Source organism: Palaemon carinicauda, chromosome 16 (assembly GCF_036898095.1).
Source record: "Palaemon carinicauda isolate YSFRI2023 chromosome 16, ASM3689809v2, whole genome shotgun sequence".
NCBI lineage: Eukaryota > Metazoa > Arthropoda > Malacostraca > Decapoda > Palaemonidae > Palaemon > Palaemon carinicauda.
This window is the reverse complement of record NC_090740.1, coordinates 128,441,041-128,457,808: the sequence shown is the minus strand read 5'-3', so window position 1 is coordinate 128,457,808 and position 16,768 is coordinate 128,441,041. Positions and strand designations below refer to the sequence as shown.

At 42.2% G+C, this 16,768-nt stretch overlaps 1 protein-coding gene across 3 annotated transcripts in view; it reads right to left on the bottom strand.

Moving 5' to 3' along the window:
• LOC137655869 (WD repeat-containing protein 76-like) overlaps positions 1-16,768 on the bottom strand; it is a 476,385-nt gene that overhangs the window by 54,303 nt on the left and 405,314 nt on the right. For 2 of the 3 annotated variants that reach the window (XM_068390064.1, XM_068390063.1), the window contains 4 exons: positions 12,125-13,148; positions 11,431-11,791; positions 11,093-11,319; positions 704-1,134 (listed from right to left, as the gene is read on the bottom strand). The exons of the other annotated variant lie outside the window; for it this stretch is intronic. In XM_068390064.1, the coding sequence (XP_068246165.1) occupies positions 874-1,134; positions 11,093-11,319; positions 11,431-11,791; positions 12,125-13,148 (1,873 nt within the window). In that variant the 3' untranslated portion in view covers positions 704-873. Of the gene's footprint in view, positions 1-703; positions 1,135-11,092; positions 11,320-11,430; positions 11,792-12,124; positions 13,149-16,768 lie in introns of those variants that run through there. 3 annotated transcript variants of the gene reach the window in all.

Here is a 16,768-nt window from a genome sequence, read left to right as displayed (position 1 = left end):
TCAGTGGCCAACATAAAAGTGCCGCACTGGCGCCCTTCACAGCCAAGGAAAACTCGCAAGACTAGATTCCCGAAACCTAAGCACTCTTGAAAGACAAAAAGATCGAAAAGTTAAAGCCAGTTAGTGTTGTTAAAAGGAGAGCCACTCTTCTAAGCCTAATTCAAAAGTGATGTCATATCACTAGTGTGTGTGTGTGCAAGTAGGGTGGCTAGTCTACCCCCAACTAACTTGTGGTAAATGGTTATACCTCCTTAAACATCTTATGGCTAGTTTTCAGCTTCCCTGAAAATATACTCCCTGTAAAAAGCAAAAGGGTTTGCATTAAGTGTTAGAACAAACAAAAATTGCAATAATAAGCAATATTCCTATTATCAATACAGTACAACTAATGACTGAATCAAATATGTAATAGTTCACATATAACCCTAAACCTGCAATCAAATTAATAAGACAGTAAGGTTCCCCATTTATGTGAAAATTTAGTTCATCCATAGCCTTGACGAATTGTTAAATCACAGATTTCGAAACACACACGGCGGCAAATGGCAACTTTCCCAAACTTTTATACAACCCATTTTCTGTGATATCTATGTACTATACTGTACTGTATTTTTATTCTAACGGTACTGTCAGAAATCATTCTTATGGCTTTTTTATTTAATATAGTATAAAATTGTTCTTATGGATAAATAAAACATTAAAATGGTTTTAAAGTTTTAATAATTTTCTACATACTTTGTAGACTACTGAATACTGTATTTTCTTCTAATACATGTAAACAAGGCCACCAATGGGAGCAAGTGTATTGTAGTGCACGATAACAGTAATTTCCTGCGACGATGTCTTTAAAAATGCTTTTGTGGGGAATTTCCTTTACCCATCCTCTGGCAAAAAGCCTTCAAACTCCTCTATCTCATCATCCTTGAAGAGCTCTTCTACAGAAGTAATGCTTTCGGAATCACTTGAGGTTTTGGGGATGGCCGGATCATGCTCATCTTCACTTCGGTTAGGCCTAACAAACTTTGTTATGAGTGCCTGTCTCAGCTTGTTCTGCTTCTGGATGTGAAGATCCGAATAAAATTTAAATACTTGATTGGTCTTCTCAACCATCTCTGCCTTCCGAACCTCACAAATCTGGAATGAAAAAGGAATTGAAACATTAAGAATTGAATTTGAAATGACAGTTTCTAATGAAATTTTAACAGAATGATTCTCTCTGTCTGAAACACATTTCTCTGTCCATCACTTTCACTATGTAATTGTATACATCTAAATTCACTCTCACATTAAAAAACTACAATTTCTAAAATTTTTATTTTTCCTAGCTATAAAACCTGAGTCATTTAAACGAGTTACTCCTAGTTTTGTTTTTAAAAACCAGACAATCAAAAAGAAAAAGGGTTTAATTGCATCTCAATAGGTTGCTAGGCAACCCCAGTGTATGGCGACACTATGCGTCACTACATGGTACACTTCACTCTCTTCTGGTCACAGACTTATGGGGTGATTGAAATGGGGCCTTTGACTAAATGACTAAGGTTTGTATAGCTAGGAAAAATAAAAATGTTTTTAAAAATTTGTTGTTTATTCCTAAGCGGATACAAACTTCAGAGTCATTTAAATGGGAGTCTTGTCTTCTTTAGGTGGATGTGAAGTCTCCGTTAAGAGATATACCCTTCTTCTCTGACAGATACAATTGCTTATAAGTAAGAGCAAAATGTCAAAAGTGGATTAAGTGGGAGCTATATGGCCACTTCGTAAAAAGGCAGGACCGTGAAGTCCAATTAAAAAATACTAGTCTTGTGCCTGAGGTGAAGTTGTATGCACATTAAGTGTCATATTATGTACATATCAAATATATAGTCATCAACTGTAAAAAGATGGCAGTCTTATTTGCATTAGGCTTCAGGTCCATTTGAGCTGCACTTTAATCCATATCTTATAATGCAGAGAATGACTGATGCCTTTGATAAAAGTTACGTTTCCCATAAGAGCGTAAGATTAGACCATCTGTTGAGCTGCAGAAATAGGGCCTAAAGAGAAAGTATCCACGGCCCTGTGAGTATAACCTCTAAAGTAGTGGTCCATGAAAGTGTTTTGCCTCTTCCATATACTGGCTTTGAGGATTTGAGCTACCGAGTGGTTTTTGCAGAATATTACGCGTGCATCAAGACCATGGATATTATATACTACCGGGGTGGGGGGGTTATGGCGACGCTTCCCTTGAGGATTTATATGCTTCCATGGTGGTTTCTCTTAGCTTGAAAACTGTGCTCTTGGATACTTTTCTTTTTTAAGTGACCTGTGCTCACAAATAAATTAGAAATTTTGGGCCTATGATAAGCTGTTCTCTTCAAATATTTATTGATAGCTTTTATGGGACAGAGTAAAAGATCATTCAGGTCATCAGTTACCTCTTTACGAAAGAGTCACATCTGACATTATTCTCTACCAGTTTTTGGGTTTTGGCCACAAATTGGGAACAAATGATAATGATAATTCTCTTCATCATCTGGAATGTGACAATGCAAGATAGGCCATGTACTTCTCGTAGCTTGCTTACTCTCTCGGCTGAAGCTAGGGTAAGCAGAAAGATGGTCTTCGGGGTAAGGTCTCTGTATAAAGCTTTATGCATAGGCTCTAGAGAGCGTTCCACAAAGACCTAAGGACCTTTGTCAAAATCCTATGAAGGGTGTTTGAATTCTTGCAGAGGACAAGTCAGCTCTACTTCTAATGAGAGCTGAGAGTTACCATGAAGAGGAGAGATCAATCCCTTTCAATTTGAAAATTTGGCATTCTGAAAGTTCTCCTGGAATGTCTGTGAAAAGTTCCAGCAGGTCTGGATACCACTTTGCTGTTGGTCACCATGGAGCTACTATAGTAGCATCACTCTGACTCCCTTGGATGCTCAGACTTTGTTCAGGATCTTATGAATCTGACAGAATGGTGGGAACGCGTATGAGTCCAACTGATCCCATGGGGCTGGAAGGCATCTTCCATTACTGCAGCTTGGTCTGGGACTAGTAAGCAATGCATCAGGAGTCTGTTTTTCAGGTGAGTGGCGAACATGCCCAGAGACTAGGAACCCCACAAAATCCAAAGTTTCTTTACTACTATAGAAAGTACAGACTATTTGGGACCAACAGTTATACCTGGTCGACTTAGATGGTTCACAACGACGTTCTTTTGCTGGGGATAAACCTTGTCGAGAGGGAGATTGCACTGGTCTGTGCCCACCTGCGGATATCTACTGCTAGCTGGCAGAGTAGGAGAGAGGCTGCACCTCCCCTCAAAGTCCCTGAGAAGTGGAGTAATGCTAGTTGTGCTGCTTTTATTTCCAAGAAATTAATGAGAAAGGTCTTGTCCCTTTCTGACCATAGGACCAAGATTAGCTCCCTTCTTAGGTGAGTAAACCACCCTTGGCTTGAAGTATCCAAGAACAAAAGGAATTGTGGGGGAGAAACCTAAAGAAGGATTCCTGCTAACCGGTTCTCCTCTCTCAGCCACCAATGGAGGTTTGGCACAACCTTCTGGGCCACTGACAACAGGGTTGAAAGATGGTCGGATGTCTGAGACCACTGCACCAAGCGAAGATGCATTTTCCCAAAGGGGACTACCTTCTCTAATGAGGGGAAGTGTCCTACAAGTATCTACCCAGAGTAAACAGGAAGTGATTTCCCTTCCAGAAAGGTTTCTGCTATCTTCCTAAATTTCAGGATCCTGTTACTGGATGAAAAGCTCCGGCTTGAATGGAGTCTATCTCCATGCCTGATAGATTGTTGATGGACGAGGCTGAACTTCTCTAGATTCAGTTGGATCCCTAACTACTTTCAAAAAGTCTAGGAGATCTATGTGCTTTATCAGCTTGGGATTCATCCAGAAACCAGTCATCTAGGTACCTAAAAAGCCTGATGTCCATGGCATGAGCCCAGGCTATTGTGACTGCTGGGGGCACAATCCATCTCTGTTGAGGAACTTGTTTAACAGGAGAGTGACTTTGCCGTTGTTGAGGGGTAGAGATCCTTGGTGCTCTTACTCACTTCAGAAGAGAAGCTTGTCCAAACTTCTCTACCTTCACTATGGCCACAGCCACTTCCAAAGGAAGGAACAGAGAAGGGAACTCACTAGATCTAAGTTTCTCAAGCATAAAGCATCCCTAAGGGACAGCAGCTTAGAGCATCTGGCCAAGACCGTGTCGTGTCTCTTCAGGATACAGTTTGGTGTAGTACAAATTCTAGGGCTTTGGACTCTTACTGTGACAGGTCTTAACGACCATCTATCCTTAAGAGAATTTTCCGCCACTGAAACTTGTGTATTAAACAAACCTAGTGTCTTTAGTTTGATTAGAGAGCCCCACATCAAACCTATGTCTAGCACTTTGTGATTGAGGAAAAATGGAATCAATACCACACCGTCTGCCAACAGTTTGCTTGAGGATGCTCATCTAGGCCATCGGAACAACGGATAAGACTCATGATTTCAATAAATTGTGACGCTTCCAAACCAGACATAAGGACCTTAAGGGGGCTTAAGTCAGCTGAGGTGGTACCCGCGTGCACAGCGAGGTTCTCCGGAGTCATTAAGGATGATAATATCATGATTAAGAGATGGTTCCAATTTTAGGATAACTGGCTGATCAACTTTGACAGTTAAAGGGGATTCTTAACTTTTCCTCGCACATCCTTTCTTTCCCTTGCCGCATTTAATGAGTGGTGGGAAGATGAGGTGGAGAAAGAATGGGAGGAGTGCAGCTCACTTCTGTCATTAGGATATCTACCTCCATCAGAATGTGAGCGAGAAGCATGGACCTCCTTTTCTGAGCTCGACCCATGAGAAGAGAAGGATTTCTCAACGGCCTGTTATTTGGCACGTCTGTGATGTTTAATTAAAGTAATGCCATCTGCTTCAGATGAGCTGTTAATCATAGGAAAGGGGGAAGAGATTCTGGCACTCCTTTTCACTCCTTGAACCTGAAAAGAAGACTCATCTGAAAATTAAGTTTCTTGCTGTTCTGGGGAACGCGTGACATGTGAAGCATTACGAACATTAGGCAGAAAGCTAGTGTGATATTTGCTAGGCAAAGCAACTAGTTTGTTACTTGAATAGCTTATGGCTTTAGGATTAAGAGAATTAGCCCGTTACTGGCTATACGCCGAGGGTTTTAAAGGAGCTGAAGTTGACGATGGGACACGTCCAGTAAGGGGTTCAGTTTGTAAACGAGCTTGAAAAGTGGCAGTGTAATCATGGCGTGCGTAATCATGTGACAGAGGAACATGGCTGTCATGCAGAGGAATATCCTCACAAAAATAAAATGGAGGCGCAAGGAGTGATGTCATAAAGAGTGGCCATAACAGCTCACGTAGACTTGTTGACCTGATTAAACTGCGGATGAATTTCATCATGTGTAGGAACAGCAGCACGTACAGACTTGTTAAGCTGAACATTTGACCTGGCTGATCCATGAACAGACAAAACTCGCAGAAATAATAAAAGATTTAGTCACCATCGGCTTCTTAGCACTAGTAGGCTTAAAAGGAAAGGATATCAAAGGTCTAGAGCAACTTGGCATGTAGACACAGCTGAAGTAATAACCCTCAAAATAAAGATGAGTCTTGCGAACTCTTTAGAGGAGATCGATGCTGAGGACCACTGGGTTCATGAGACAAGATTGACTCATGGGAACGAGCCAGAGAAAGGTAAAAAGGATACTTCAACAAGGCTGCTTTTGTATGAGGGGAAATGGCAAGCTCGACTCTAGAGTTCCACGAATGGGAACGCAGGGATACGTTCAACGCTCGGATCAGAGAAACTTCCAAGAGCAAAATGTCATTCCCTGTACAATCAACCATAGAGGGTTCACCATTCAAAACACAAGTGGGAGGTGAGAGATATCTATGCATAACAGGATAATCAGGAAACGAGGATACTGGAATTGGATCCAGCTCAGGCAGTGCAGTGGCCGTGGCCAAAAGATCAGTCACAAGCATCTAACTCAAGATCACAAAGGACAATTATCAATACTGGATGATAAAACATTGACAAAATTATCAGGATCAATTCTTAAGCTATGGCCATCGTCAACCGTGACTGGAGCCTAAGCGGGTTCCTGACAAGGACCTGGTTGGTGATAACTTTCATCGCAGAAACAAACTTTTTTCTTGCCATTGCTGGAAGGAGGCAAGGAACAAGAACGATCTCTCTTAGTTTGTTTCTTATGACGAAAACGATATCTCTGCCACTGGGAGGTTGACCCCTCCCTACAGTGCTTACATGGTGATTCCATTGAACATCTCTTGCCAAGGCAAGAGGGATAAATATCATGTGGATCAACATCTACCAGACTCATGAAAGTATCATAAGGAAAGCCAATAAGGAAAGCCAATCACAGGCAGGACATGATTGTATGATACTAGGCTTTCTAGCCATAATGCATACACCCGTAAAAAAATTAATGAAAGTTACCCAAGTGACAATGATTAAAAAACATACGGCGAAAGCACTAAGCATTATAAGGGTATGCAGAGTAGACGCGGAAGTCCTGATTGTAGAGAGACAGAAGGAATAGCTCCTCTTAACAAATCCAGAGGGATAGTGATAGTGAAGTGTACCATGCATCAACGTATAGTGCCGCCATGCAATGGGGCTGCTTAGTAACCTATCGTGATGCAACCAAACCCTTTTTCTTTTTATCTGGTTGTAAAAAATTAAACTAGAAGTAACCAATTTAAGTGACTCAGAAATTTGTGTCGGTGTAGGAATAAATGAACCGATAAAAATTCAATTTGTAATATGAAATTACAATTTCTTAAAAAAATATTTAAAAATTTAACATGAAATGACAGTTTCTTGAAAAGTTTATACACAATGATTTTCTCTCTCTTCCTCTTTCACACACATTTGCTTCTGTCATTTAATTTTAATAATAATTTTCATCAAAACTTATATCAACAATGGAAAAAAAAAATTTGGAAATTGTATTTTTCTCAATATAAAACTTTGAGCATTTTATGGTGAATATTACTTTGGTGAACGATGAAAACCCACTAAAACTTTTTAGCGAGGTATAACCAACCTCCGCTAACTAGCAGAGGGTAGAGTAGCCACCCCGCTCACATACACACACACTGGTGATATGACATCCATCAGTTTTTTATTACAGGCAAGACTTTAATAGAGGATAGGGGAGAGCGGGACAGGTATGTATAAAGAGCTCAAGGTTTGTATAGTTAAGACAAATAGAAATTATTTCCAAATTTGCCATTTGTTCTGGCATCTAATACAAACCATTCCAATTGGAGAATGGAAAGTCTTAATCTGGAAAGCCCCTAATCTTGGATCAGCTACAGCCAGATTTGAAGTCTTGGCAACGAACTGGGATGAAGCAAAGTGTCACCTGCCCTCATTCTCTTGAACAGGCAATGTCAGAAGAGAGACCATGTAGCTCACTTACTCTCTTTGTAGAGGAAAGGGCTAGAACCATTCTACATATTGCCACATCTGAGCTATGAGAGTCATCCAGAGGCCTTTCAATTCCCTTACCTTGTTAAGAAGTCTCCTCACTAAGCAGAAAGGGTGAATATGTTGTCCCACGGATCATGAAAGGCATCCTGCCAGATGGCTTTGGGACCTGGTACTGGTGGACAGTACAATGGAAGTTTCCAGTTGACGAGCGTCTCGAACAGGTCTATCATTGGCGACACCAAGAAGTCAAGAATTTGTAGGCCTATCTGATGTTTCACAGACTAACCGGAGCCAACTATCTAAGTCTTCCAGCTCAGTTTGTCTGCCAGAATATTCCTTTTGCCCTGGATGAAACAGAGAGCTAAGGCTACCGAGTTGTCTTCTGTCCATTTCCACAACTAGAAGGCAGAACAGCTATGGAAAAGTACCTCCTGGGTATTGTTTATGTAAGCCATCAACGTGGTATGTATGTGTATGTATGTGTATGTATGTATGTATGTATATGTATGTGTATGTATGTATGTATATGTATGTGTATATATATATGTATGTATATGTATGTATATGTATGTATGTATGTATGTACAGTATATATATATATATATATATATTATATATACATACATATATATATATATATATATATATATATATATATATATACAGTGGAACCTCTACACACAAACGTATCTACATCCGAATTTTCCAACACCCGAAGTAAAATTCGAGCAATTTTTCGACTCTACGAGGTACAGGGAAGGAGAAAGAGAGGGAGACCAAAGTGAATGTGGATGGACTGTATCAAGGATGTCCTTCAATCAAAGGAATTAACAGGTGATGAAGTGTGGGACAGAGGTAGATGGAGAATGCCGGCCAGAAACATCAACCCCACATAAAAGTGGGAAAAGATGCAAACAAAGAAGAAAAGGATAATAGTTATGAAGAAGATGTTATCCCGACGTCACCGTGTGTACTACCAGGCATGTTTTGATTTGTAATGACATCAATAGAGAGAAAGGGTTAAGGGAGCAGATTTAGGATCCGAAAGAACCTTTCCTCTACGCTAGTTGCTCAATTGCCGAGTGCTAGTTCTTTGGAAGGGTCTTCGCATCTTTTCTCTCTTGCGGCGGTAAAGTTGAGAAGGTGCCTCTTTCCGCATAGCCTCCTCAGGCTGAAAGTCTTTGGAAGGTATGGGAGGAGGTACTGAAACCTCCACAGTTGGAGTGGGAGGTTCTGGCTAATACCATTCTATCGGTGAGAGCTGATAGATGTCTGTGATGGAGACCTCTCGGAGTTCCTTTGGGGGATTCGACAATCGATGGCACCCTTTCCTCTTCTGAGGCTTGATAGGTATTATACCAAGCCTCTCCCACTCAGGATCCCAGCTGGTGGTAGTAGACTTTGTAGCTTGGTAATGTTGGTATCTAGCTGACCGCCGAGGGGAAAGAGGGTGAGGAGGCGCCTGCCTTGCCACAGTGCTACTGTGCCCAGGGTTTGACAAGAGGACTACTCCTCCCAGAGGACCCTGATGCCTCCAAACGGATGGAAGGCGTACCCACTGGAGTTATCGACAGAGGATCTTGGGTCGGTTCTAAAACCGCCTGCCTAACTGCCTTAACAAGGTCAGCAAACCAAGAGGTGTCCTTCGCAAAGGACGGAGTGTCTGGTGGGGTGCTACGTGAGTTCTTTTTTGCCTTGGGTGGAGTAACAAAGAAGGGGCGAGGACGACCAGCTGGTCTGTCGTGATCCCCTATGATGTTAACTTCCTTTGGGAGGCGTGAAGGATCAGTTTGCTGATCGTAAGCAAATGTACTAGTGCAAACGATGTACTGTAACGCATGCTAACGTAGCAAGCGGTGGTGAGCACCTGCATAGGTATGCGCTGGCAAGATAGCGAGCACCTGTGTCTGCCGTCTCACTGATTGCGAGTAGCGCATCACCAAGTGAGTATGCTCTACCAAAGTAATGAGCACTTGTGGTAGATGTAGTAAAACTGAAGCTAAATACATTGGCAAATTTGGTCTTGCAAACTCACACTAAATAGCTTGGCACACAACCACAATGGATGGGCATGCAACACTACGCAAGACTAGGGTATGTGAATAAGCATGCTGAGGCACCATGGGGAAAAGCACTCTTACCCATTATGCCTCCCTCAGGAGGTTGGCTAGCAGCCTTATGTTTTTCTACAAGAGGAGGCATTTGCTCGCAAAGTAACGAATAAGGCTGAGCTGAACCTGTTGTGCACTGGCACAATAGCAAGTTTTCCCTCATAAGTGATCGAAACCCGAGGTGCAGATCCTGATGGAACTGGCCTCACAAAACAAACATTCTGAAGTGTTTACAGACTCAACGGTGAGGGGCGGGAGCTGTAACCAGCCACCTAAGCCCATCGTCGTTATGCGAGGAAAAGCTTTGCTCTGAAGAGCTAGAATGAAGCATGGATGAATCCAGCACACGTTTGTAGAAGCCAACGATCGGTGAGGGACGCCAGATGGAAAGGCTCGGTGCAATGAACTCTTTGCACACACAAAATGCTAAACAGGCTCTAGATGGAGGCAAGCATCGAAAGTTGCGAGCTGTGAAACATGGCTGAAGCCAGTTTCTGGGATCACAACATGAGGATCCCCCGAGTAACCCTTTGGGATACTCGTCTGCTGACGCAGGATGAACGAAGGGTGGAGGACCACAAACAAAGGTTACTGCAGGTAGGGACATGGGAAGCTCCTTTGGTGCATAACCTCCAAGTCTCTAATGGGAGGACTGTAGTCAACCCTTAGGGAGGCAGGAGTGCGCTCCCACTGTGTCCCTAAACGCAAAGCCTCTAGCAGCCGTTCTTTATAGGGGGTACCTGAAAGCCCAAGCTATCGTACAGCGTCAGCAGAGAGATTAACCTACGACCGAGGGCGGAGCCATTTTGCAAGAGGAAGCAACGGAACTCTCAGAACTGAAAGGTTGTCTTGGGATCAAACAGTCACCACTCTTACTTGACCATTCCCAAGAGGAGATTGATTGAGCAGTTAGTGTGACGGGAATGCGCTGACGGAGTAAGTTGCCTGGCTTTTTCACATTCAAGAATGAACCCGAAGGGGTAGGGTCCAACTTGGCCTTCTTCTGGCACCTAACAAATCTCTGCCACTCAGAGGATGACCATTCCCTACAAACCTCACAAGGAGACTCCTGCAAGACAAAGAACATGAGGATCCATCTCCAAGGCTGACATACAGGTGCTGCAGTGGCAACCTTTAATGCAAGGACAAACTCGCACGGTGGAGCCTCACGTTACAAATACTCTAGGGGAAAAAAAAAAAAAAGTTCTTGGGCCAGTTTGTATTCTGTTAGGAGTGAAAGTACAGTTAATGGGACAGAACGCCAGCATGTCAGTTCTTCACCAAGCCATAATAAAAAGTGACGTTATTTCACCAGTGTGTGTGTGAGTGTGGTGGTTGGTCTACCCCCAGCTAGTTAGTGAAGGCTCGTTATAACTTGCTTAAAAGTCTTTTAGATAGTTTTCCGTGTTCGTTGAAAACATATGCACTGTAAAGAACGAAATGGTTTGTATTAGGTGCCCGAACAAATAAATGATTGAATAACAAAAGTTAACCTAAACAAAAAAAAATTCTTTACGTACTTCATGTTCAGCAATGACGGATTTCAAGTTTTCGACTGCTGCCAAAATGGAGGACACTTGATGTAATGAGAGGTCCTTAGGAGCAGCATCCTCATCTACTGGCTGCTGCTGATGTTCTTGTTGAAGAGTGCTCTCAACTGAAGCAGCATTCATTATGTCTTCCTCTGATGCTGCTTCCCCATCAGCATGCATTTCTAGGAGCTCGTCCTCAGCCACGTCACCAAAACCTGTGAAAAAAAAGAAACAAATGAAATTTTGAGTAAGATAAATAAAAGTTAGATTAAAGATTTTGAGAATAATTTTGATGACAAAATGTAAAAGAAATCAGGAATAAATACCTTGGATGAGACGAGCTTCCTGCACAGCGGCTGAAAGAATATCACTTGATCGCTGGATTGGTTGGGCAGAGGCTTTTGAAGAGACAAGGTAGGGAGCCAGCTTTAACCAGCCATGCCTTAATGTTGCCACATTTATGTTTTCCCATGCTGCCATAAGGTGGTCTATGGCTCGCTTAACAGTGTATTTACGCCAGTATTGGTGCACTATAAGGAAATCCTCGTTTTCTTCTTCCTCCATCGGCTCATCCACATCTGAATCATTTCCAATCATCTGTTGAAGCTCGATCTTTGACTCTGTACATCTACGAAAATCTCTGAACACAGTCTGGTGATAAAAAGCCTTGACACAAGTGATGATTTCCTGAAAATTAAAAAATTAAAATGACCAAGACCATTGTTTTTTCTTGAATTTGCCCTCAAAAACTCTTTCCCTATCTCTCACACAATTTTTTGCCCTCGAAAATTCCTTCTCACACAACTTTGTTTAATTTTCTTTTGAAACACGCTATTTCTCCCCTAAAAAACTTGACTATTTTTTTTTTTCTCATAATTTTTTTGTCATAGAAAACTTTCTCACACAATTTTTTTTCATTAGAAAATTCTTTCTCACACAACTTTATTTTGTTTAATTTGCCATCAAAATCAATCAATCAATCTCTCTATTACAGTATACAATAATGATGTAACAACTCACCTGGCTTAAAGGTTTAAGTAGCGAAGTGGTGTTAGGAGGTAGGAAGACGACACGAACATTTGGATGAAGGCCATTCAAAATCGAAGGGTGTGCTTGGCAGTTGTCCTGAGTCAAGATGACCTTGAATTCCCGCCCATCTTGAAGGCACTTACGACGGGCGTCAGGAACAAAGCAGTTGAGGAGCCAATCTTGGGAAATGGTCGAAGTAATACATGACTTTTTAGATGACCTCCAGTAAACTGATGCATCTTTCATATCAGAAAGATGGTTGCTGCATTGAGGGTGTTTGGCTGCGTGCACAACAAGGGGCCTCATCTTGTGTGTGCCAGTGCTATTTACACAAAACAGTACAGTGAACCTAGATTTGTCTGCATTCCTCCCTTGAGTCCTTTTGGCTAAGAATATTGACTTTGGCATCCTTTTGTACTGGAGGCCTGTCTCAGCCATATCATAGATAGCATCCGGGTGGTATCCTCCATCTTCAATCATTTCCTTTAGGATGCTAGTAAATTCCTTGGTTGCCACTTCATCCAATGAGCTCTTCTTGCCATTCATGTTATGTTTACAGATGCCCTTCCTCTCTAAGAAACGATACAACCACCCAGTTGATGCCTTAAAGCCAAAGGGCGACACGTTGTTTTTCTTGCAGATCAGTGTGTAGAAGATCTTGGCTTGGCCAATTATCGTTTTATTGTCGAGGCCAACACCCTTACCCTCTTTCTTGCTGATCCATAGCATAAGCAAATTCTCCATCTCGATCAGCTCCTTGTTATACGTGGATGCATAACTCCTTGAGTCTAGGCTTGATGACCCGTAAGAGTCACACATCTTCAAGATCTGTTCCTTATTCTTTAAAATCCCTCTTACTGTCGATTCGGCTATGTTCAGCTGGCGGCCAATTGCGCTATTACTTTTTCCTTCATCCTTTAACTCAAGGACAAGCTTCTTTGTTTTGATAGAAAAGGTCTTCCTTGTTGACTTCTGGGCAGGTTTAGACCTAAATTGTGCGAGAGTTGACACGCAACTGAGAACGAAAGCAATAGCGGATTAGCGATAGCGATTAAGAGGATAGCGGATAACGATTTTTCACAAACACTGCGTTACGAAGTCATAAATAGGTGAGGTGGTGCCTTCTGTCTATGGCACTGGATGAGCAGGAGCCTTATGTCTTAACCAATGCCTAAGACGGAAATCTTTCTCTCAGATATCGGCGAATCTCCCCACATAAAACAATTGAGAAATCAATATTTTTGATACACTTTGTGACGCGTGACTCGCAGATTTTAAACAACTTCGCAGATACAGAAAATCTATTTTCAAGAACTAGTGACAGCATAAAAGGTACGCATAATTTGGGACCCCATTGTACATCAAAAAGGTGTAAAAAGGAATCTAAATACCAATATAATTATGTCAGATATAAGAAATTATTCTTTATGTAATATCTTACATTGGGAAAAACACTTCAAGGCTAAATAAAGATGACTAAGTACCAAACAATGCTATACTGCACCTTGATTTGAGAAGAATCTTGAATGATACTTATTGTATCAATTCATTCAGATAAATTATTGTATATTCTACTAGAGTATACTTATCAAAAGGTAATGATGGATATAAGGATCTTGATAAAGCAGCCAAAAGAAGTATATCACATTAGGTTATTATCATCATTAATAGGAGATCAACCACCACAATGTATCTTACTAGGTAAATGGCAAGTATTGGACTATAATGAATCCCATAAAAACCAATTAAAAAAAATGAACCTTCCCTTGCATTGAGGTATTGTAATATAAAAAAGCAAGTGTACCCTGTCCTCAAATTGGTCAGACTTCTTTGGCACATGGACACTAGATGGATTTCCAAAACAACCAATCACTGAATGAAAATGATGCAGAACATCAATAGTCAAATACAGTATATTTTGTGTGATTATTGGAATCCTAACCAACAGCATATGCTACAGTTATAAACAAATACATAAAAATCTGAAAAGATAAAAATTAACAGTTATTTCACTAATGAATTTCCAAACAGTTGCAATATATTGAATTATATCTAATACTGCACTTCTATTGATCTATTTACCAAGGAACTTCCCTAAATTTTGGGCGGTAGCCAACATCAAACAAAGGAACAAAAGGGACCTTTCCTCTCTCCGCTCCTCCCAGCCTGACGAGGGATTCAGCCGAGTTTGGCTGGTACTGCTATGGTGCCACAGCCCACCCTCCCCCGTTATCCACCACAGATGTAGTTTCATACGCTGAATCTCCTACTGCTGCTACCTCCGCGGTTACCAAGGCAACCGGAGGAAGCAGCAGGGCCTACCGGAACTGTGTCACAAACGCTCGCCATTCATTCCTATTTCTAGCACACTCTCCTTCCTCTCTCACATCTATCCTCCTATCGTCCAGAGCTTTCTTCACTTCATCCATCCACCAAAACCTTGGCCTTCTGCTTGTACTTCTCCCACTAGGTCATACATTCATTACCTTCTTCAGCAGACAGCCACTTCTCATTCCCTCAACATGGCCAAACCACCTCATCACATACATATCCAAACTAGCTGCTAAATCATTTCTTACACCTGTTCTCACCATCACTACTTTGTTCCTAACTCTATCTAATCGAGATACACCAGCTATACTCCTGACACGTCATCTCAAACACATTCAATTTCTGTCTCTCCGTCACTTTCATTCCCAACAACTCCAATCCATACATCACAGTTGGTACAATCACTTCCCCATACAGAATTCTCTTTACATTCATGCCTGACCTTCTATTCTTTACCACTCCCTTCACTGGCCCCAACACCATGCATCCTTCATTCACTCTCTGACGTACATCTGCTTCCACTCCACCAGAAAACCTCAAATCAATCAATCAATCAATCAATCAATCCACACCACCATTTACTGCAACAACAGACCTCAAGTACTTAAACTGATCTACTTCCTCAAGTAACTCTCCCTTCAACATGACATTCAATCTCACCACACCCTCCCTTCTCGTGCATCTCATAACCTTACTCTAATCCACATTAAAATGACAAATTCGTAGATAATTTGTTTTTTTCCTAACTATACAAACCTTAGCTATTTAAAGTGGGTAATTACTTTCGGCGCAGCTGAAAGGACGAGCCATAAAAATTTAACAAGGGATTATTACCCCACCGATAGTTAGCGGGGGGTAGGGAGGGTAGTTAGCTACCCTCCCCCCTCACACACCTGTGTTGTAAGCTTCACTTTGTTTAGAGGTAGGACTTCATGAGGGGGCAGGGCTGGCGGGCAAGTTTAATTAAATAGCTAAGGTTTGTATAGTTAGGAAAAAAAACAAATTATCTACGAATTTGTCATTTGTTCCGTAACTAGAATACAAACCCCGCTATTTAAAGTGGGTGACTTAACCCTTAGGAAGGGTGAAACAAGTCCCAGCCATACTGGCTTTTGGCTTTTCCCGGGGACTCATTATCTGAGTGTGTCAGCAATCAACAATAAAGAGTCCCTGCACCTCGCTGGCACCTTGCTATGCAAGGGCTTCGGCCTACGTAAGCTGTGTGTGAAGGAAAAAGTGACTCGTCCTAGGAAGTTGACCTGAAGTTCTTTAGATGGAAACTTTAGGCTGGGACTCTCCCAATACCACCTCGTCAGGGTATAGGGATCCGACAGTATTAACTTAATACTAGGAACACAAGGGAACATGGTTTACCTGCAGTGGTTTGAGGTCAGCTGTGCAGAGAACCCAGGATGTTGCTTTCCCCAAGAGAGGGGAGGATGAAGAAAAGAATAAGGGCCAGGCATACCTTTTCATTCATGCAGACTAAAACCGGGTAACAATACCCTCAACCCTCTGCTACTTGTCCATTAAGGAGCCTGAGGTTTAAACCAGCTGTTGTGCAGCCACCACAGGGCCGATAGAGAACGTATCGAGCCTCCTGTGGGTCACGTCTTGCAGGTAGTGGGCTGTGAAGGTCGTTTGACGCTTCCACACCCCTGCTTGCAGAACCTGCGTCACTGAGAAGTTTTTCTTGAAGGCCAGGGAGGTAGCTACTCCCCTGACATCATGAGCTCTAGGACGACGTGATGGAGGAGGGTAAGGATTCAGGGACAGATGGATTACCTTTCGAATCCATGCTGAGATGGTGTTCTTGGTAACCCTCCTCTTTGATCTCCCAGTGCTGACAAACAAAGCCCGCACTTGGGGACGAATTGCAGCTGTTCTCTTCAGGTATAGCCTCAGACTCCTTACTGGGCACAGTAGGAGATGGTCTGGGTCATCTGTTACGGAACGAAGACTCCAAATCAGGAAGGAGTCGAACCGAGGGTCCTGCACTCCCAGATTCTGAGTCTTAGCAATAAACTCAGGGACGAAGCTGAACGTTACCTCCCCCCCTATCCCCTTGAATGGGCGGTGTTATACAAGAGACCATGAAGTTCGCTAACTCGCTTGGCTGACGCCAAAGCTAGTAGGAACACCATCTTCCAAGTCAGGTGGCGATCTGAAGCCTGTTGTAATGGTTCGTAGGGAGGTCTCTTAAGAGACCTGAGAAATCGAACCACGTTCCATGGAGGAGGACTCACTTCCGACTGAGGGCAGTTAAGTTCATAACTACGTATGAGTAGGGAAAGTTCCAGCGAA